The sequence below is a fragment of the Mesocricetus auratus genome, unplaced genomic scaffold (genome assembly GCF_017639785.1).
Source record: "Mesocricetus auratus isolate SY011 unplaced genomic scaffold, BCM_Maur_2.0 Super-Scaffold_100006, whole genome shotgun sequence".
Lineage (NCBI taxonomy): Eukaryota > Metazoa > Chordata > Mammalia > Rodentia > Cricetidae > Mesocricetus > Mesocricetus auratus.
This window is the reverse complement of record NW_024429190.1, coordinates 23,454,271-23,477,554: the sequence shown is the minus strand read 5'-3', so window position 1 is coordinate 23,477,554 and position 23,284 is coordinate 23,454,271. Positions and strand designations below refer to the sequence as shown.

The 23,284-nt window shown below is 39.3% G+C and overlaps 1 protein-coding gene and 1 long non-coding RNA gene across 9 annotated transcripts in view; one reads left to right on the top strand and one right to left on the bottom strand.

Moving 5' to 3' along the window:
- Window positions 1–3,757: 3,757 nt before the first annotated feature.
- C1qtnf7 (C1q and TNF related 7) overlaps window positions 3,758–23,284 on the bottom strand; it is a 98,984-nt gene continuing 79,457 nt past the window's right edge. For 4 of the 7 annotated variants that reach the window (XM_040747035.1, XM_040747034.1, XM_005068812.4 and 1 more), the window contains 2 exons: window positions 10,375–10,620; window positions 3,758–5,047 (listed from right to left, as the gene is read on the bottom strand). In XM_040747035.1, the coding sequence (XP_040602969.1) occupies window positions 4,416–5,047; window positions 10,375–10,612 (870 nt within the window). In that variant the 5' untranslated portion in view covers window positions 10,613–10,620 and the 3' untranslated portion in view covers window positions 3,758–4,415. Of the gene's footprint in view, window positions 5,048–10,374; window positions 10,621–12,653; window positions 12,767–15,342; window positions 15,364–18,705; window positions 18,831–23,284 lie in introns of those variants that run through there. The other 3 variants (XM_040747033.1, XM_040747032.1, XM_040747036.1) reach the window with 3 other exon arrangements.
- LOC121140808 overlaps window positions 18,881–23,284 on the top strand; it is a 54,155-nt gene continuing 49,751 nt past the window's right edge. The window contains exons 1-2 of one of the 2 annotated variants that reach the window (XR_005877730.1): window positions 18,905–18,981; window positions 19,541–19,629. This is a non-coding gene — a long non-coding RNA (uncharacterized LOC121140808). Of the gene's footprint in view, window positions 18,982–19,540; window positions 19,630–23,284 lie in introns of both variants that reach the window. The other variant, XR_005877731.1, reaches the window with a different exon arrangement.

Below are 23,284 nucleotides of genomic sequence, written 5' to 3'. Positions count from 1 at the left end.
GATGTGGATCTGGGTGGTGACTGAGCTGGTCACTCCAGGACACTGGGACCATCCTCTATAGGCAAGGGGCAGAACAGGAGTCATGCACATCAACTTAGACCCTGACTAGTGCTGGGCCACTGACATACACATGGCCCTAGGCATCAGCGGGGACCCAGATGACACCATGGCGTCATGTGGCAGCTGTAGGCCACCCAGATCAATATGGCCCCAGTGCGGCATGGCTCTCAGACACCTACATGACCACAGGATGCTGTCTAGATCCTGAGCATCTGTGTGGCGTTTGATGGCACCATGGGCTATGGACATCAACACAGACTCTGGCTTTGTTAGGAACACAGACCTAGATTATCGTCTTCATCAGCATCCTGGGTTCAAATGTTACCATACCCCCAGGTGGCAGAACAAGCCATTCAGATCAGCATGGCTTCAGCAACAGGGTGGCCCTCATACAGCAACATGGCCCCAGGTAATGGCCCTGGGCATCCCCATGGCCTTGGAGGCAACATGGGTTATAGATGTCAACAGAGACACAGCCTGCAGTAGAACCATGGACCCAGACTTGACCCTAAGCAGAAGCCCAGGCCCAGAGGTCACCTTGGGCCTGGGAGAAAGAGATTGATCTTAAAAATGTCTCCCTAACATTCTCTCTTTTAAAAAATCAGCATTAAAGAGAATTGTTGAATCTTCCCAGTAACTGAGGTGGGGTAAGTGTCGGAGAAGAAGGAAGCTTGTGGAGAGTAAGATCATTTCATTTTAAGTATCAGTGGAGGCCAGGACTCTGGTTGACAGTAGAACTGAGTCAGCACAGATGCCAGGGCATACTATGTGAAGGGTCCAGTCAATTCTAACTAAATGTTACAGAGTCTTGTGTTCTGGTGACACAAATTTGCATCACATAGACAAAAAGGAGGTTTGACTGAGCATTGAAACAGCTAATTGCTGATTAACCAATAATTCTTCTTTTAGACTCGATACCTTTATTTTCTATTGAGAAATTCTATTGTTCCCAGCCTGGGCCCAGGAACTTTAAGCAGGACTCCTTCCAGCTCCAAGGGTGGATGTGATGCAGTCATGACTGATGGGAAATGTGCATCTCTTTGGTCAGTTCCTGGCTGAGGGATAGACTCAGGACCAGTTGTAGTCAGGCAGCTTTCATAACTGAGCCTTCTGGAATTGCAAATTGGAACTGCGTCCCTAGTCCTACCTAACAAGAAACAAACAGATCACAAAGCAATGCTGACCTTGGCTGTTGGTGGCAATCTTTGTTACAGAATAAGAACCTGCCAAAGTTGAAGCGAATCCTTGCAGTGGGAAAAATACAATCTTGGTGCCAATGCCTGTGTAACCAGATCTGTCTCAGAATTTCTCTTTGTCTGGTTCTGTCTTTCTTGAATTAGTGTATATTGGATTCTGGAAGCTGCAGTCCACAGTTCTGGGTTAATTCACAGGGTGATTGTGGGGCTTTTTGGCTCTGATGCCCCTCTCTTTCTCTCCTTCCCTCTCTCTGCCCCCTTCTCCTTCTCTTTCTCTCCCTCTGCATGTGTGAAGACTATACTTCAGAAGAACTTTTCATTGATTAATTTAGCATGATTTTCTTGAGTGCATATTATGGCAGGTAGAATTTTTATGTACAGAGATGGACAGGGATACTTCTCTATCAGACAGACAAACGGAAACACGTGTGAAGAGTGTACCATGTCACTCTTGGAAGCCAGTGTGGAGGTGGCATTCCACAGCTGTGATTACAAAGATGAACTTTGTTCCTGATCCGTGCTAAACTGCCCAGGCCTACTTTGCACTTAGGACCTACTTCATACATATCTGATCCTTTCTGTTCCCATTTCTCCATTTGTAACATGAGGGCATAATTACTGTCAGGACTGTCTTAGTCTATGACAAAAATACTCCAAACTAAGGGTCTATAAATAACTTGGATTTATTTCTTATACTTCTGAAGGCTGGGATGTCCAAGGTCAGTTACTGGCAGATACAGTGTCTGCTGAGGGCTCATGACATTCTAGGATGAGGAAGTATATAAAAGTAGAAATATGACTTGATACATATTCATTACAAGGTAGTCCTTATGAAGAATGACAGGAATGAGACTTGGATTGTTTTTAGAAACAAGCCAGGCTTCTCCTTCTTTACAAGAATACCCACAGATGTAGAAAAATGATGCCTGAGAACTTTTTTAGGGATGAAAAGACACAAGCATTTCCTGAAAGTTTTTTATTTTATCATTTTAATATGAAACCTGCTTTTCATTTCCCACAGCAGATGTCTAACCCTCATCTTCACCCTGATATTAATTTAAAAATAAATTCATTTTGGGCATAAGACCAATGAAGGAAAAATTTATTTTAAATATCTGCTTAAAATAGATTTTGTAATCAAGAATCATTTAAAAGATAATGTTGAAACAATAACATGCTTGTTAGGATGGGGTTGTGCTCAGCGGGTAGAGAGCTTTTTGGGCACACACAAAACCCTGGGTTTCATCTCCAGCACCATGTACACTGGGCATGGTGGTTCACGCCTGGATCCATAACACTTGGGAGGTAGTGGATCAAGTGTTGAGCCTCATCTTCAGCTATTTAACTAGGCCTTGTTTAAAATTGCATCAGAAGGTTCACAGAGTAAAGTTTTAATTATATAACAACCTTGTGGGTCAACACAGTCTGCATATTTTCTGGATTTCAATTTCATCAGTAAATTCATCTGCTTTCAAGTGAGCTTTATTTTATTGCCTATTTCTGTTGACTGTCTTGTATACTATATTGCCTGGGATTCTTGCAGTGGCTGTTTTCAATAGATGGTGACTATCTCTTTTTCTTTTTTTTCTCTTTTTCTTTTTTCTGTACTTCATGCAGTTGGTCCCTGGGCCTGTGGGTTGACTTGGGAGAGCAAGAAGTAGACAGAGGCTGGGAGGTTGGTAGTGCACGTCTTTAATCCCAGCACTTGGGAGGCAGAGGCGGGCAGATAGATCTCTGTGAGTTCGAGACCAGCCTGGTCTACAGGAGCTAGTTCCAGGACAGCCTCCAAAGCCACAGAGAAACCCTGTCTCACAAAACCAAAACAAAAAACAAAACAACAACAACAACCCCCCCCACAAAAAACAAACAAACAAACCAAAAACAAGAAGTAGACAGAGTTCAGCAGGCAGAGTACAGTGGACTCAAGGTAGGAGTTGAAAACACTGACTTCGTATACACAGGCTGTGGGATCACTGCAAGTGTCACCTTTGATGAAGGTAGTGCCCCACCTTGAGACCTAGTCTCATAAATTTAGTATCCCTCCTGGAACTGACCCACCGATCCCTCTGTCTGGTCTCAGTTCTTGTTTCATCCATCCACACTGTCACGTCTGTGTGCTCTTTGCCCACTCGGACCACTCCAAATCCTTTGGCATTTAAGATCTGGTAGGCAGAAATTTCTTTGGTCTGCTTCTATCACCTCAGAATTTAGAAGTAAACATTTAACACTATGTATATTTTAGCAGGCCCCTTTTCAGAGTGTGTGTGTGCGCGTGCGCAATTTCTTATCATCTTAGGAATCTGATGCTTGGGACTAGCCTATATTCATCTTGGGATTCCCTCATTGTCACAGAATCCAGTATGGTGTTTCATGCGTAGCAGACATTAAAATCCTTAATAAGCAAACACACACACACACACACACACACACACACACACACACACACACACACAGAAGTTGTTGAGTGTACATCTAAAACTATAAAGGAATAAATAAAGAAATGTATCAGTCTTTTTTAATTCGTTAGAAAATTCTTAGTATCTTGGCTGGGCAGTGGGGAAGCACGCCTTTAATCCCAGTACTCAGGAGGCAGAGACAGGTGGATCTATGTGAGTTCAAGGCCAGCCTGGTTTACAGAGTGAGTGCCAGGGCAGGCTCCAAAGCTACACAGAGAAACCCTAAAAAAACAAAAAACAAAAAACAAAAAACAAAAAAAAAAGAAGGAAGAAAAGAAAATTTTTAGCATCTCTTACTTTTCTTTGAATCTTGAGAATTGTCAAAGAATTTGTCTATAATGTTATGATTATCCTAAATAACAGACAAAACTGGAGTTTTATGAATATTTAATGAGGCAGTGTCACTGCCAGCTGGTTGTATCACCAAGGGCATTCAAATTTGTCAACATTACTTTTAATTTGCTTAAATATTTATCATCATTACTTTTGAGGGGTTCATGTCTGGAGTTATTTTATGTCGTTCATTTTGTTGTGACTTCAACTGGTTGGTGGTTTGTCTTATTATGATAAATTCTGCCAGAGCTGTCTGTAAAGGGAGTTTCTGAATCCTTTTCTCACTTACTCCACTTTCTAGCACCCCAGATCAAATCAAAGTGTAAGCCATGTGGTATTTATGTTGCAACATTCAGGCCTCCAGTCCAGATCACAGTTCATCGTCTTCTGATATAGAATCTAGGTAATCTGTGTCAACGTAGAGGAGAAACCCAGAAAATAGGCTGTCTGCCCAGCCTGGGTCTGAGAAGAGGCCATTCTGGTCATTGAAGAAGATCTCCAGCCAGACTTCATCTTCTGGCTGCAGGTAGATGACTGTGGACCCTGAAGCCACATCATGGTTCCCTGTGTTGGCGTCAAAGGTCCTTATTCGGTACTGCCCATTGTGTACCAGCCCAATTGCTAGGTGTTTATTGGCCAATGTGATATCATAAGAAAAGTAATAGATCCCTGGGAAAGCACAAATGAACTTCCCTGTGGCGGGGTTGTAGTGTTCCCCCTCATTGAAGAGGACCTTGTTAAATATGATGGGTAGCCTTTCTTCTGGGTAGCTGGTTGTGATGCCAACTGAAAAGGCAGATTTGAGCACAATGCTTCCACATCTGCACACTCCAGGCAGCCCTGGGTCCCCTTGATCTCCTCGGTCTCCCTTTGGCCCAGGAGGCCCAGCTGGGCCGACTTCGCCTTTCTCACCCTCTGGTCCCATAGGTCCTTTCTTCCCAGTCTCTCCTTGGTCTCCTTTTTCACCAACAAGTCCCAGGGGTCCAGTCTTACCTTTTAGACCTTCAAAAACAATTAATGGCTAAGTCAATAGTTCTTCTAGAGAGTCACAAACAACATACCTCCACACTGCTAACACACCCTAATCATGTCTTTTCAGTCAACTATCAACAGCTTTGGAAATCATGATATACTAAAAATGAGAATAGAAAACTTTCATTTACATTTTCTGCAATATTTGAGACTTCAATTAGACCCCGATTAATTAAACTAATAAGCTGTTATTTTGAAGACCTATCACCCAAGTGCATATTAGTTATAACCAGGTACTTGTCACCACAGAAAGGTTTCAGAGAGCATGCTGGTCATTTTCCCAGGGTGAGTCCTGAGGGGAGACAGAACCAGGTAATTCTTTGGAGGAAGCTTAGTCTTTCTCTCATTCTATTCTTGTTAATAATAATTAATCGAAATCAAACTCCATGCTTATCGACTATTTACTCTATACCAGGACCAAGGTTAAATGTTTCATTTGCATGCATTATCTTGTTTAAATCTCACAACAACTTTAAAAGCTAAGAATTAGTATCTTCATTGCAGACGAAGAAACTGAATCAAGAGAATGGAGCTACTGAGTGATGGAGCTGCGATCTGAACACATGCCTGCACAAGTCTGGGTACCATCCTCTGAGAAATGTGTTGGGTTGATCCTGTAAACTGTAGGTAACCCTGGAATGTTGGGGGCATCATCTGCTACTTTAACTAAAAAATGATGACTGCTTTCACCATTCTACAGTCTTTCCTTTGGAGGAAAAAACTGAGTCCTGAGGAGGCAATGGGACTTGACTATATATCAGGATTAGAAGGATCCTAAGCCTTCCCAGCCTCATGGTGTCTTTCTTCCTCCATGGAAATGCCTCTTAACTTGTAGCTGGCTCTGCCACTAAATGTGTCACTTTAGACTTGTCTCCTAACCTTTCTGGGTCCCCTTACATAAAGAAAACTGGATGCTAAAGATTTTCAACCAATTTTAAGCAACTGTATAGGATCATTTTCTGTATGTCCAAATCTTTACATCTGCAGGTTAACTAGAGGCTAACTATAGAGAAAAATGTGATCTTGATTGAAAGGCATCAGCAAAATTGACTTTTTCTTTTATAAAACAACAATAATTAGTATAATAAAAGGTTTTGGTTTTGTGACCAAATCCATGTCACAAATAGTAGTTGGATAATAGTATTTCTACACAATGTATCCAGATTGCTGGTCTTCAGTTGTTTATTTTTTTTGTCATTCAGGAAAATGTATTGTTAATGCATGGTTTCTCTTGTAACCATGGTTTTCTTCTCAGGTACTCTGATTCAGCTAAGCCCTTTATCTTGTGGTGCTTTGATATCAATTTTGGAGTGCCGTACATAGTTCAGTGCATGCATGTGATAACTTGGTTCTTTTTTCCTGTTAATTGGCAAAATTAACAAGGAAGTATCTTGGCAATGTAAAGTTTAGGAGAATTAAAGCTTTACCCTCAAAATGTCAAGCATGGTGCTTTAATCCTTATGAAAGTGGCTGTTTAACAATTTATGATGCCTGGAGGTTATTTTCAATGAATGTCACCACTGTTGGTGAGACAAGATCAGCATTCTTATCAACTACAGCTGCATCCCCTTAATGCAGATAGACTGGTTAAATTGAAGCTCTACTGTTTCAAGCAGAATACACGAGACAGATGTTTCTGATATTCATCAGGGCTTGATTCTCTGGGACAGAAACATATAAACTTTCTTTTATCGTTCACAAATCAAAGACTGCAAAATCCGGAATTTGTATTTAAGTTCAACGGTAGCTTCACCTTTTCTGCCTTTGTCATTGATCTTCAGTACAATAATAAAACCATTCATGTCTCAGTAACAATTTTAATCATAGGAGTTCGTTACAAGCTCAAATCACACTGCTTATAAGATTTTCCTGCTCAAGGGTTCCATTTGCAATACAGAGACACTGCATGTAAGATTACTTCAACTTAGTGGGTGATGACACAGTCAACAATGACTCAGCCTGTTTGCCATAGAACCCACTTCCCCTGTGGATCAAGTAGTAAATATGAAGAAGGGCTAAGTCTACTGGCCTAGGCTTCCCAGTCTCTGAAATAAAAGTTAGCAGTTGGTTGCTTGAGGTCGCTCTTGAAATTTTATTGAAAACAGCTCATAAATATTGAAATGAAAATTATAAATATGAGGAACTCTTTATGATCTCAGTATTTAAATTTTCTATTGTAATATATATTTAATACCCTAAACTGTCAGATATACCTAATCATGGCGTAAATGTAATGATAATATATAGAACTTATTCTTATTTATATGGAGAATTTCCCCATGGACCAGGAGACTATATAAGGATAAAGACTATATAAGGATGATGCATTAAGGGTTAAACTGTGTATATGTACTGAAGCTTAGCCATATATTTTTCTTTCTAGTTCTCCATCAAGCGGTCTACCTAGATTTTCTCTTTAGAATCATTTTATCCTTTTTTTTTCATCCATGGATCAGCTATGTCCTCCTTCCCTCCCTCCCTCCCTCCCTCCCTGCCTGCCTGCCTGCCTGCCTTCCTTCCTTCCTTCCATCGATGGATTTATGCACCCATCCACATGTCTAGCTTGAATTTAGAACCATGTAATATTGTCTGAACACTCACCATATGTGACAGGGACTCAGTGTGATAGGCTTAATACTAAATCTTTATATTAAACTGGAATGAAGAAAGCTTCATGAGAACTTTAGAGATGGCTCAGCTGTTAGAGGCTTCATGAGATAGTTCTAGTGATATTTGTGTAAGCATGAATTCTGATTTAATTGAATTGGATTAATATATTATGGTGATTTCTACAGACCAGTGAGATATGTGTTTGCAGGTGTAATAATCTCTTCATTTCTAGTTTAGGGTAGCAAAGTAAGAAAAAGAATACAATGAGTTCTGTCTGGACTTGCTTGAGGTGAAGGCAACCTGGTACCCAAGAAGGTTGCACAAATGAAAAGGCCCTGTACTGTCATTGGAGAGGAATCATTGGCTAGCACTTCCCAGCCTTGGACCCATTTTCCAGTCACTTTGCAAATGTGGTTTTGGGGCGATGTGTGCATCTCTTCACAATTACAGTCAGCCCTCTCTTTCCTCTCTGTGTCTGTTGGATTTACATATTCTTGGAAAAGTCACTTTGTGTTTGAATCTTAACAGTTTCATTTGTAGCACTATTTTATTGCATGTTATAGTTACTGCAGATTGTAATGGTGAAAGCTAACATAAATAAGTTCCCAACACATGAGTTCTTAATAAATAGACAGTATTTGGAACTACTGCAATGATGTGCTTAGATAGTTCTTTCCCTTCTCTCCCTAACAGATGTCTGTGTTCCCATCGACTAGAACAGTTTCTCAATCAGCTGTGTCCCTGGGGACAGTTTGCAATGTCCAAATCTCCCTAATGCTCTGACCCTTTGATACAGTTCCTCATGTTATGGTGACCCTAAACCATGAAATTACTTGTTTGCAACTTTGTAATTGTAATTTTGCCACTGTTATGAATCATAATGCAAATATCTGATATGCATGATATCTGATATGTGATTCCTGTGACAGGATACTTTGTCTCTCAAAGAGATCACAATCCACAGGTTGAGAACCACTGGTCTAGATTCATATTTGGTTGCTTCGGGTGGGAGAGGTGTGCCACTGATATCTAGGCACATGCTGTCAAGCACCTCACCCTGCCATAACAATTATTCAGCACTAAATTGGTGTGGAGGCTAAAAAACATTCTCCAGAAATAGAAGTTAGTAGTTAGAGATACACAAAATATTTCTGAGTAAATAATGCATGGATACATAGAGGGATGTATACGAGGCTAAAGCTGTAGCACGTAAAGATATCAAATTCTATCTGAAATAACAATAGAACTACCTTATGGATATATTAATCATTTTTGTTTGCTCTGTGGCTTTGGGTGGCCACAGATTTATCTTGGACCTGTGGATCAAAATGTAATAATTAACAATATGTAACATTTACCAAATACTTAGTACATGGCAATTATTCTATAGGACATTCTGCATATATGACTACCCTCAAACTTCATAATTGATCTTACTATTGCCAATTTACAAATGAGGACCAAAGAGGCTATTTGCCCAATGATGCTAGGTAAAGAACTGAAAGAGTCAAGGTTTGAGTGTGTTTTCTGGTGCCAATGCTTGTGTGATTAGCCAGTACATTCTTCCTTCAAGACACAGCAAGCTGAAAGGGTTGTTCATATATAGAACTATACTCTGTGTGTTATAGAATTTTAAGGGTATTTACAATCATGGCTCAGTTATAATTTGCATTCACATGAGCTACCTTATAGACAGCTGCCTTTGAATAACTACATCTAAGTTCCAAATTCAAGGTTGGATCTGACATTGGATCTTTACATAAGGTTCTTTAATATTGAACAATGCTCACACATCTGACAGATATTGACTTGCCCCATGTGTTTTGCATGGAGTATTTGGAAATGACACATTATCCAATAATCTGGATGTATGCCTTAGCACTGTCTCATAGAACCCCAGTAAATCAGGTGCCGTGATTGGGTAGAGGCATATTTTTTCGATCTATGTATTTTTTCATTCTTTTGTCTAACTTGTACACTCAGAAGCACGTTTTCAAAGATTGATTCCAAATTCTTTGCTCTTGTAGAGTTAACACAACCTCTGGAGAATTTCAATTTGGTTTCTTCTGAAGGACTGTGGAGTCTGGCAAGCTTCCCGGGCTAACTTATCTGTAGGAGGAAAAGCCTGAAAATTATCGAAGACTTGAGGACAATTATACTAACACAGAGAGCTATGTGATAGGATGGGTGGGACAGTGCTGAGCGAGGAAAGGTCAGCTATATGACACTATTGTCCTTCTAGCTGTATACATGGAAAAATCTAGAAGACCTTGTGGAATATTTGTTTAGAACATTAGCTCTGAGCAGAGTGGTAAACAAGAGTTTCTGAATCCCAATTCTTCCCCTGCTCTGGCCCATTTGTTTGTCTATTCAAACTTCCACGCATCCAACTGCTGTCTGATCATTCCAGGCATCAGTGGTTGAAAGTCCAGCTCCAGCAGTCGCGCACAGTGTATGCCGGTCTATGCTCATCTCCTGCAGTGCCTTTCACCAGGCTCAGGCTTCCCGATGGTACCTTGTCCACCCGACAAAGTTGTCACTGTAGCCAATAAGGCTGGAAAGAGTTGAAGCAGCATTTGAAGCAAAGTAAATTGTCATGATTAATGAAGCCATTGAAGGAGCAGTTTCCACTGAGCAGAGACAACGAAGGGAGGAGGGGGTATTCATAGAACCTCATCATTCCTTACCTGCGGTGCCTTTTTCTCCTTTCTCTCCTTTCCTGCCATCTCTACCATCCCTTCCAGGAAGGCCAATGCGACCATGGGGCCCAGGGGAGCCATTTGCTCCAGGAGGACCTGGGGGACCAGGTAAGCCAGGAATGCTGCAGATGTACCTTGGAGAGTAGCTCTCTCCCTTGGCCTGATTGCCCCGAGGTTGTCCACTTGCACAGATGGCAAGACTTGTCACGTAGAGCAGGACAATCATCTTGGGCTCTAGAAGAGAGGACAGACATTAGTGCACTATCTAGAGGGGGGCTTTGGCACAATGGAGTTGGTGTGAACTGCAGAATGGGCATGTGCAGCAGCATCCTCCAGCATTTGATTTTCCTCATGTGTAGAACCCTGCTTCCTCTCATGATTTAAGAAGCTGTCAGTCCATTATTCACACAGAATCCTCAGTGCCTAATACAGGGACTGGCATGCATGAAGGATGAAAGCATTCTATGGGGCTGGAGAGATGGCTCAGAAGCAGTTAATAGCACTGACTGCTCTTCCCAGAGGACTTGGGTTCAAATCTCAGTACCCACATACAGTTCAACACTGTAATTCCAAGATCTGACACTCTCACACAAATGTGCTTGCAGGCGAAACACTAATGCATATAAAATGAAAGTAAACAAATATTAAAGAAAACATTCTAAACACACCTCTCTGCTGCATTTATTCTGCAAGAATGAGTGGATTTAGCAAAACAACCTTTCCTTTTGCATTATAAAAGGAAAATGACACATTCAAATGACTCAGATAAACACCATCACAATTGACATTACTCAGAAATAACTAATTCCTCTTTATAGTTTAGTATATATATATTTCCAGTCTTCTTGTATGTGTGTCTATGATGTGGAGAAAAGTGACTTTGTGCCAGTCCTGTGATTGAGAGCTTTTGTTTTTCACTTAACGTTGATTTAAACTCTTATAGGGCTAGTTGTCTGTAACATTAAGTTCTGTCTTTCTTTATTCTCTCTTGCATGTATAGAAGCTGTCTACAGAGCTGTGCCAATGTAACAGACACTGGGTATCATCCTACTCATCTTTGCATGCATTCATCAGCTTCTTAGAATTCATGGGAGAAAAGAAGCATTTTCAGAAAAAAAAAACCCATGTTTTTCACTTGTTAATCATGTGTAATGCCAATTAGTGTTAATTGCGGTACTGTGCATGTCCTGGGGGAGTCTGAAACTTTAATTTAAAATCTGCAGAATATAATGCCACAGTGTCCCATTAAGCCGTTAGCACTGGGGGTCAATTAACGAGCTGTGTGAACTTGAACCATGCCCAGCGCCACATGCACTGTGTGAAGTAGATGTAGGCCTCTTTAAGTAACCTAATAGGACTTGGCATCCTGCTTCACAGAGCCTGGATGCAGACTAATGGATGAGTTATTTGTATAACTTCCTGGCCTACAGGCTTAAGACAGGGGAGGGCAGCATAAGCTGGGGAGACTTGAGTTTTCAGACTTCGTCATCCTATGGATAAGCAGTCTCTTCAATGGGAGGATGACATAGGTGTTGTAGTGGGTTGTGAACATGAGTAGATTTTGAATGGCTGGGTCTATGTTTTCATATAGAATCTTCATAGTGTTTCACCTGGACAACACTCTCTGAAGGGAATAACGATAAAATGTGGGAAAAGTGATCAAATTATATTTTTGGCAGACACCCCAGAAAATTTAAAAGGCACACTACTTTTATAGTGCCCATAGAAAGACTAACATTTTGGAATTATACCCCCAAAATTCGCCTCAGTTCAGGATTAACAATCTAAGAAATGTACATGAGATTATGGAATAATCTCAAGCATTAGAGATCTTATCATCAAAAAATGCTTAGACAATGTATCCAGTGTTACCAGACCCTACTATCAAAGGATTAAAACACTTTTGTCATGTTCTATGTATTGGTCCTGCTATACAATATTATATCAGTCTATGTTCTGCTACTGTAATGAAATACGTGAGGCTGTGTTCACAAGGGAAAGAGGTTTATTTAGTTATCAGTCTGGAGGCTGAAGTCTGAAGACTGAAAATGCCACATGGCACAGGCTTTCTCAACGGTCATCATGGCTGCATCTCACTATTGCATATGGTATCAAGGTGGGAGGGATGAGAAGACAGGAAGCCAGACAATGGAGAGTGCCTATTTTATGACTTTGCTCTGGGCTTCACTACTTAGAGCTCCTATTGCCTCTCGCAACCACCATAGTGGGATCAAGCTTCTAACACCCCAAACAGGGCAAGTACCAACCTCAAACCACGGATCCTAGTGTTCCACTTTCTGACAAACTCTGTGGTTCTGATAGCAATATGAGCACTTCAGGGAACTCCATGAAGAGGTACCAGAACGATGGTAAGAATAAGAGAACCTTGAGGACTGCAAAAGAGTTTCAGTTGGACATGGCAGGGGTGTTGTTCCCACAAACTCTCAACATCTATGACTGCCTGCCAAGACCTCCATAAGAGCACACAAGTCAGCATCCTAATGGGGTAAGGCTACGGTGTTCCCCATCCCATCTCCATTTGGGGAGCTATAGGCGGTCTACAGCTGTCAAGGGAGAGAGTTATTTTTCTGAAGAGATAAGCCCTATGATGTGTTGTCTAAGCATTAATGGTCAGCCCTAAGCTCACACATGTGGACAACACTAATTTATTCATATATATGTATATATATCACATTTGTATATCTATCTATAATATGTAATTATCTCTTTCATATATATTTATAAATGGCATATATAAATATATGAGACAGAGACAGAGATATGACATGAATTGAAAAAGGAGACATGGGGGAGCATGGCAGGACTTGGAATGGCTATGGTCAAAATGCATTGTACTTGTATATGATTTTTTTTTAGAAAAGAAGATATGAGCTGTTTTTCAGAAGACTCAGATAAAAATAATGTAAGAAGAATCCTATGCTCAATCTTTGCTAGTGTTAAAACAGGATGTATTGATTGCAATCCCAGTTCTTCTTTGGAGAACACACTTACGGAGAATGCTCAGGAGGAGGCTTTTAACAATATACATACAGAGCCCTGAAGGCTGTAGACCAAGGCCAAGAGGTATTTTTAAGATTTCTAAGAAAGACTTGAGAATATTGGGAGAAAAAGGTACTTTGGGAAGCCCAGGCACCGGTGGTGGTGTGAAAGTTTTCAATGTGAACATTATGGAAGTGAAGTGAACTGGGATCTGGGTAGTGGTAGACAAGGAAGCAGGTAGTTTAGAATGTGCTTGGAAGAAAGAATACTTCATGATAGCAGCAGCATATGCTCAGAGGAAGAATTAATTAAAGCAACTGAAACAGTTTGTCATTGAACGAATGAATGGACTGCTTCTCATTGACAAAAGCACTAGAGAGCTGTCTGTTACAGGAGTCTAAATGCTTGCTTTGAGAACCTTTGACCATCACTCAATCTAATTATGTACTAATAGTCACTAGCAGGGGGAGCAAGATGCTGCGGTACTCACTGCATGACTGGGATGATTGTGAGTAATCTTGGAAATCTCAGGACTCAGTTCATGCATGAAGGGGAGAGAGCGTGGATTACTATGAGAAACTACAGTGACTTCTCAACACGACAGCTCTTAGTTCCCTCTAAGAGTCAACATTGCCATGTCTACAAGTTCTACTTGATCCTCACAGTCCTTAAATTCTGTGACTTCATCTTTGATTTTACTCCTCAGTCCTATGCTTAGTTGCAAAGGATTCCTTGGTGTTCCTTAAAGGTACCTGGTATAATACTCTTTAGGATCGTTTCTGTCTCCTTCTGAGTAAAACCCCTGCACAAAAATGTCCACATGGTTTAACTCCTCACCTCTTTCTTGAGATCTTTTTCATATGCCATGTTTTTTTTTCAGTAAAACCATTCTCATCTTACTTAATATTGCAAAGTGCTATGTTGTGTCCCCCAATCCTCCCTCTTCCTGCTCCATTATTTTTTGTTTTCCATTGCATTTATCATCTCAACCCACTAGATTATTTCTATCTTTATTTTGTGAAATTTCTTTCAGATAGGACCCATATTCCACAAGGGCAGTGATCTTTTTCTTATTGGTTGATGGGTCCTGTTGCAGAATATGAGTTGATGATGTGCTACATTTGTTTATTCTGTGGAACATTTGTTTAATGATGCAAAGATGTGTTGAGTTTTTTGATGTTGTATTTGTTTAATTGTGTGAATCTGTGTTACTTTGCTTGCCTAAAACACCTGATTGGTCTAATAAAGATCTGAAAGGTCAATTGCTGGGCAGGAGGAAGGATAGGTGGGACCGGCATGCAGAGAGAATAAATAACGAAAAAGAGAAGAGGGAGGAGCAAGCAAAGGAGGAGAGGAGAATGCTGGGGGCCAGCCATTCAGCCATCAGCTAGACACAGAATAAGGAAAGAAAAGATACAAAGAAATAGAGAAAGGTAAATGCCTATAGGCAAAAGATAGGAGGAATAATTTAAGGAAAGCTGGCTAAAAATAAGCCAAGCCAAGGCCAGGAATTCATAAATAATAATAACCCTCTGTGTATTTATTTGGGAGCTGTGTGGTAGGCCCCAAAAGAGCGAAGAGTAAAACCAATCAACTACAGGGTCCCACCACCAAAACAGCATTTAACACAATCATCCAAGTTGGGAGAAGAGACGTCTGGAGGATGAGTCATGAGTTCCGTGGGGAGAAAAACTAATGAGAAATTATGAGAATATTATAAAACAAAGAAGGTTGAAATGTTTTTCCTGAAATACTGTTATCAGTATTTAAGACTGCATGTGAAGAGCTTAAGTGATATAACCTATAGTGCTTAAACATATTAATCTATTTGCATATATAGATAATGTTTTTCGTAAAATCAAAAGGAAAGGGGTACACAATCTAATGTAATCTAATGTTGTTTTCTGTCTCCTAAATACTAGTTTCTTCCCTGGAGAAGAAACTCCTGTTTCTTACTTCTTGTGTGTCCATCCCCAAGGTAGCTTTCTGTACACAGTATTCTCATTTTGCTCTCACAGTGAAGACAGAGGATTCTGTTCTGTCTGGTCCTGCAGCCCTTTAGCCCTAAATAAACACACAGAGGCTTACATTAATTATAAACTGTTTGACTGATGGCTCAGGCTTCTTATTGACTAGCTCTCCATTATTAACCCATTTCTATTAAACTATGCATTGGCATGAAGATGTGGCTTACCCGTAATGCTCCAGCTGTTACTCCTTTAGCGACTACATGGCATGTCTCTGGCAATTCTCTGTGTTTCTCCTCCCAACATTCTCCTAGTCTGGTAACCACACCTATACCTCCTGCCTGGCTAATGGTCAATCAGCATTTATTCACCAATCAATAAGAGAAACATATATTTACAGCATTCAGAAGTACATCCCCCATCATCACATGAGTCATGTTTGTGGGAAATTTGTTCCAAGACCATCACCCCACTATAGGTACCAAGAGCCAAGGAGGCTCAAGACCCTGATATAAATTGGTGTGGGGTTTGCATATAACTCATGTACACTTTCCTATATATTTGAGTCACTTACCATTAGTTTACTTACAATATCTAACATAATGGGAATGTTTGTAAATAATTATACTGCTTATAGAATAATAAGAAAAAGTCTGCACATATGCAGCAGAAAATTAATAAACAATTATTACTTACTGTTCTGTGATTCACTGAATTCAGGCATGTGGAACATTTGGATAGAGGACCCAGTGTATCTGTGTATATTGACATTTCTTCACATAGATACACCACACTTTTTGTTTCAGAGACTCTAGGATGTCTGTCATATGCATGTTTTATATTTAATTAATGTTCTGCCAATGGACATTTGGGATAGTTTCATTATTTTGCTATTATAAATGTTAGTATAATGAACATTTATATTTCCCTATCTCATATGCATCAAGACAAATGCAGAAAATTTATTTAGAAGATTTATTTTATTTTTAATTATGTGTCTCAGTGTATTGGCACATATATGTGAATGCAAGTACCTGAACAGGTCAGAGATGTTGGATCCCCTGGAGTTGAAGTTATAGGTACTTGTAAGTTTGACATGGGTGCTATAAACCAAATCCAGGTCCTCTGGAAGAGCAGCAAGCACTCTTAAGCACTGAGCCATCTCTCCAGTTCCTGTTTTTACATACATTTAAAGTATTTCGATATTAAATTCTAAAGTATACTTTATTATGTTTAGAAGATTCCCCCCACTTCAAGATACTAAACATAATTTTATATTTATTTCAATTCTCACATTTTATTTTATCACATATAAAAATTTGGTTCACCAGGCTTTTCCTGATGAAAAACTTCAAGGCAGCAATACAATTGCACATTTCCATCACCATTTCCTGAGCAACCCATTTTCATCTACTGCCCAAAATTTAAAGCATCACAAAGAATTTGGTTGTTTTGACTGAGAATAAGCCGCATGAGTCAAAATTTTACATTATAATGATTTTGGACAGCTTGAAAAGACATAATTTGCACAGCATAAAATTAATCAAAGCATACGACTCAATACACATTACAATCCAACCTTAGAATATGTTTTAAATCCTCAGGAGAAAACATCTCCATTAGCAGTCCCCTCTCTTGCAATATGCTTTCAAGCATTGGCTTGAATTATGCAAATTTATGTAGAATATGTACTGGCATGTATTTTCCCCCCGCTTTTATGCTTCTTTGGACTTAGAAAATCAAAGCTCTGGATATAATGCTAATCTCAGACAGGCCCTGAATGCTAAATGTAAATGGCTTTCTACCCAAACTTTTTCTTTAGGAATAACAAAGAGACAGGTTTTTAGATTTTAAAACATACACTTAAAAACATATGTATACACCAGACCTTTCACATAAATATGTATTCTGAGTCTTTAAGGGAGGATGTAGTATGTAGTAGCATGAAATTTTATTTTTTTTAGTAACAGGATCATTTCTTGCCAAACTAGCCACAAGAAACATTGGGAGAGGCCTTGATTAAATCAACGTAAAGACTGAGCCTCCAGAAAAAAAAAAAAAATATATATATATATATATATTGAGATTTCTTTGTAAACAGTGTGATTTTGGTTCTAAAATAGAAGATGTTATTCAGGAGAACACAAATTTTGGAAAATACTTCAAGGACTCAAATATGGCCAAATAGTACCACTGCTGAGAATATTCCACAAAGAATTAAACACAGGGACTCAAATTGATATCTGCATACTCATATTCATGGCAGCAGCATTCACAACTGCTAAAAAGAGTAACTGAAGTGTTAACTAGCAGATAAATAAACTGTGACACAAATATGCAACAGCTTTAAAATTACAAGACATTTTGATGAACGCCACAACATGGATGGACTTTCAAGGCATTATGCTCATAAAACACTCAAGTCAGAAAAAGAAAAGATACTGTAAGATTCTTTTTATTCATCTTTCCTAAACAAAGACAAAACTTTTATAATTCACAAAATGGCACAGCTAGGATTTGAACTGATATCCTGTTGGAAACACCAAGGTTTCATCTGTTACCTCATGACAGAAGACTGGATTTGATTAATTCAAGTTCAAAATACACTTTGCCTGGAAATCATTAGGAAGAGGAGAGATTATTGAGAAGGGCCAAAACAAAACCTCTCTTTGGCCTCTGAAGTAAGCATTGCTCAATATCAGGATCTGTTCTTCTAGCTTCACTAGGAGGGGCTATGAGCTTGGGACAGGAAGGAGAGCTGAGCTTTCTAAACCTCAGTTCCTTCTCTGATGAGCCCATTAGTCCCTTGAAGTCCTCATTTTCCTGTGCAGAACCAATTTTCACATTTAAATGAGGGCTCTTCTCCTGGACCTCTGCAGGTCCCTTCAAGGCCACACAACTGGTTTTATAGGTATTTGCTTGCTCATTTCCCTATTAAAAATAAACTCCCATCCCTAACTAAGCAACAGTAGAAATTCAACAATTTGAATGAAAAAAAACCATATTCATTAGGATTTTTTTTACAACAGCTCATGATTTATAGTTTTGGCTGCTTTGTGTAAAGTACTGTGATGAAAGAACAGTGAAAAAGGAAACTTGGACATTTGCAAAAATTTTTATAGTCTACAGACTAACCCCTAGGCTGTATCACCCACTCAAGGACCCCTTTGTGATAAGCTGCAGGAGAGCCAAGGACTAAAGACCATTGTCTATGGCCAAGAGGCTAGGTCTTCATTTCCTGGATTCTTCCTAAAAAGTTACCTGCTTATTGAGCTAAAGACTCCATCAAAAAGAAGATGGGCCATGATCTCTACATTTGCCAAAGTTCTGAAGAAGAGAATAAACACCATACCGTGCTCTGGGAGGGTGGGTTGCTGCAGGATTCCCAGTGTACAAAAGTCAGGATCTCTCCTGAGAGCTCAGTGAGGAACTTGCTTTGGTACCAGACAGAATAGCGGGTCTAAGTTCTCAAAGATTTCCAAATAGTTGTGCTAAAAATAATCTTCTCGCTTAGTCCCAAAGAGCCAGAGGCCCTGGAAGTCATTCATCCAGCGAGGCTCAACTCAGGGGTCAGTTAAAATTACGGTTTTGTTTGGGACAAGCTGGAAGTGCCGGCTTTTCTTGACTGGTAAGTTTGGAAACTAACAATTCCTCTTGCTGTGGCTTCTTTTAAAGATTTGCTTATTTAATTTTTTCCTCTTTTCATTGATTTTCCAATAAGATGGTTCCGGGAAAAAAATTACTCACTGACTGGAAATCGGTTGTTTGCTTAGAGAAAAGCAGTATTTACTATGTGGAAGTTTTTAGATGGGGACCAAGAAGCATCATCCCTACTCTTGGCAAATATGACAGGAAGCAGGCCTTTTATTCTATATACTGCCAAAGAGAGGGATATGAGAACTGTGTTGATGTTTTCTTTGTTCTTTGCTGAATAGACAAAGGATTGCGTGTTTTAGGAGATGGATATAGACTCCATTGTTGCTTGAATAGACAACATTTTCTAACAAATCCAAGGGCAGAGTGTATTTCTGAAGCCTGGCTAGTTCAATGTTACTGCAATCAATGTTCTTGCTTCCATCTGATATGTATTTCTTATATCTCCTTGGCAACAGTAATCTGTAATACATGATGTCATTTGTGGAAATTATGTTATTAAAAACTCATTTTTATCTTGTTTTCCTCCTAAGTCTTCTCAACAGTAAGAATCTAATTGAAAGAGTTGCCCCACTGCCCTGAGTTTTGGAATTAAACACTGATTTCAGATTTGAACCAAAACGTGAGTGGACAATCATTCTGATGAGATTTATGCTACCTCTAAATATTCATCCTCCAAGCTGGAATGTAGGTCCTTTAAATTTGTTGACTTTCAAAACCTGAACACCATCATGGCATGTGCAAAAGAAGTCTTAAACATCAGCCAGATACATTATTTTCTAAATCAGTGTAGATTCCTAGTCACAGAGAGTCTCTAGGTTTACTTCTCAGACTCAAATAAAATTGTGCTTAATTATTTCTAAGTTTCTAGACATGTATTAATAACATACTTCAAGTTTCAGCCATAGACAAGCTTAATTTTAGTTGGTCGAGCCTTTTAATTAATTTATTATTAGCTGTTTTTGTTCATGTGATGACTTCTTTAATGGGTTTTTCTAATTGTCTGGAATAGAATAATTAATCTCTGCGGGGGAACTTGAACTAGTTTGTTGACCAGCATAGTATTCTTCTTCTTTTGTCTTTTTCTTTTCCAAGACAGGGCCTCGCCATGTCTGGCTGTCCTGGAACTCAGTCTGTAGACCAGGCTGGCCTTGAACTCACAGATATCCACTTGTCTCTGCCTCTCCAGTTCTGGGATTAAAGATGCCTGTGTGTGTGTGTTGGTATAATTTATTGATACTTATATTTGCTCTCGGTGCCATTCACCACTTGTAGTGTTGCAGTAAGATCTTATGTTTGGTTAACACATAGTAATTGTACACATTAATGATGTTCAGTGGTATTTCCAAATGTGTCTACATTATCATCTGACCAATCCCAGTCGTTGCTTTTCCATGTTCCCAATTCTATGGACCTCAGCCTCTAGTAATTGCTACTCTACACTTGTGTCTACCTTATTTTTCTTTCCTGAGTCAGGGTGTTACCATGTAACTTGTTGGTCCTGAAACTCACTCGGTAGACCAACCTGGCCTTGAACTTACAAGGACTGGCCTGTCTCTGCCTCCCAAGTGCTGGGATTAAAGGCATGTACCACTCACTGTACTTGTCTAGTGTTTACCACATTTTATGTGCAAATATTTCTCATATGTTTAAAGGACCATAGTATTTTTGTGCCATTCAATATTTGATTTTTGCCCATTCTAAGATCACTTTTCATTTTTCAGATAACAAGATCTCTAGATTCCATGAACTTTTCTCTCCAGAGAGAATGAACCTTTGAAATATCCGCTTAGTGTGTTCAGAACTCAGATGTAGACAATATTTTTAGGTCTATCTCATGCAGTTATTTTTACATTTATTTCAGAAGCACTGGTAAGAAGTTATGGGTAGGAAACAGGCTGAAGAGAGCCTTGGCTTAGAATAACACTTCAGATTCCATTTTTACTGGCTACTTGCCTCAAGGGCAACATCTTAACTCTATTTTTTTCCTAAGCATATAATTTTCTATCTAGCTCATACTACTACTTAAAGTTTTTACTTCCTTTTCAATTTAACTCAGTTTAACTCATTCAAATCCATGCAATGCTTCCAGAACAACCTACGACATTCTGATAATTCAAGCTCTCAAAAAAGAGAAAAATGAAGTCTATAACTATAGTTGCTACAATTTCCTTCATGTGCACACTTCACTATAGCCAATTAGAAGGTACCAATATGACATTCACAAAATACAAAATTAGTAGCTGTGTTTGAATTGGCCTCCAATGGTGGGTCTAAGATAATTCATTATATCACTGGACATGTTCGTGCACACATACACACACATTTTGTTAGTAACCAAACATTGCTTTAAAAAGATGGTTCCAACTGATAAGCATTATGTTCTTCAATTCTCACTACATTTTCTTGTCTTCCTCTAAGTACTATAGTTATTTCATCCATTGTTAACATGCCCCACGGTGATACATGTTTTCTTCCTAGAATGTTACTCACTATACAAGACCAAGTTTCTGCACTCAACAGTTTGCAGTCTGGTGGGCTTCACAGATTTGTCCTTTTACTCTATCCACAAGTGCACTGAGCTATCTTATAAATCATATCTTGTCATCCTAGCCTCAGAGTCTTGCTGATGATATTCCATGTGGCTTTAGGTCCTGATGACCCAACTCCTCTCCGCCCTATTTCTCCATCTGTGTATCTTCATCTTCCTCATCACTGTTACTCTAGAATCTTTCCATGATGCTTTCAAACACTTATGAGACCCTCTCTTGAACTCTCCTAACATGTTATTTAGACCATTCTATCAACCCTAGTTCTGTGGTTCTAAACCAAATCTACTAAACTAGCACACCAATGGATAAGAATAAGCTTTATATATTTTTCAAAGCTCCCTATGATTCAGATGGTAGGCTGGCTTTCACCTGTCTAGGATGATATAATTTTTTATGATAAATAAAGCTTGCAAAAATCAGTGGCTTTATTAGATCAGTAACAATATATCACCACATTTCCCCTTTTTATCTGATACAAAATGGAAGTATGCAACTAACATAAGAAAAACCATATACAATAAGTACAGTAAGTACATAAAATATATACAGGCAACAATATATACCTCAACAATATATACATCAACAATGTCTAGTCTATTAGCTTTTGACAAATTCATAGAAAATACTACATTATCTATTATATCTTGGTGAGTTCAAAGTCTTGTACCTAATTCACTTTATGTTCTAATTTGCATTATCAAATTATCTCTTAATGTCTCTCAACCTTTTACACTTTACTGGATGATACTGAGCAGTGACTGAGTCTGACAGGTGTCTGCTCAGAGACTGCAGGAGTTCGACTCCTAGCCTGGGTGTCTTCCTTGGTTCCAGACACTAAGCATTTGGAATACAAAGCATGACTTGAGAATAGAGAGCAGAGCAGGTCCAGCTATGGAGAAACAAGTATTCCAGGACATGAACGCACTGGGAAGCTAGGTGGAAGTAGGTTAGCTACACCAGGCCTTTGGCTGCAACAGGGAGTTCCCCCAGAATACAAGGTACTGAGCTGGTCTGGGGGCCTCATTGGACATCAGCTTGGAAGTGAATTGTCTGTACCAGCATGCTGTAAAGCATGGAGTTCCAAGAATATCTCTGGTGACCTGCTAATGTACTTTACTTGACTGAGTCAACATTTGAATACTTGGGGCCATGTAGCAGGCACTGACAGCCAGGAAGTGTGTGTATAAGCACGATTTCTGTAATTTGATCATTTTCTTCTAAGTCTCTTACGTTCTGAGATGACTGTAGAGATGCCAAAAGTGGAAGAGAGTTGTGGTGGCAGGAACTAGGTTGTGAAAGAGCTGAAACCATTAAAAAGGAGCAGGTTTTGTATTAGATGTGAAATAGATGTTTTTCCAATTTTGTTTTTTAGTATTTAAGATGAATCATACAGGCTGACTGAAGTGTTCATGTGTCTACTATTACCAGAAAGCTGAAGAGTTTGCTTGATAGGTCATGAAAAGGCAGAGAAGAATCAAACAACAAGTAGGAGAAAGATGAACTTGTTTCTTATTTTGCCTAAAGAACAGAACTTTAATCAACTCAATAAACATTGGAGAATGTTCTGCAAGCACAGAGAAGGGATTATTGGGTGTTTATAGGTAATGCAGTTGAGTGTATGGTCCAGAGGATATCTGTCTAAAGGAATGGTATGATCTAAACAGGAAACAGGGGTAAGTACCACCAAACAGAGGAGTGGGAAAACACTGTCAGACTGAAAGAACA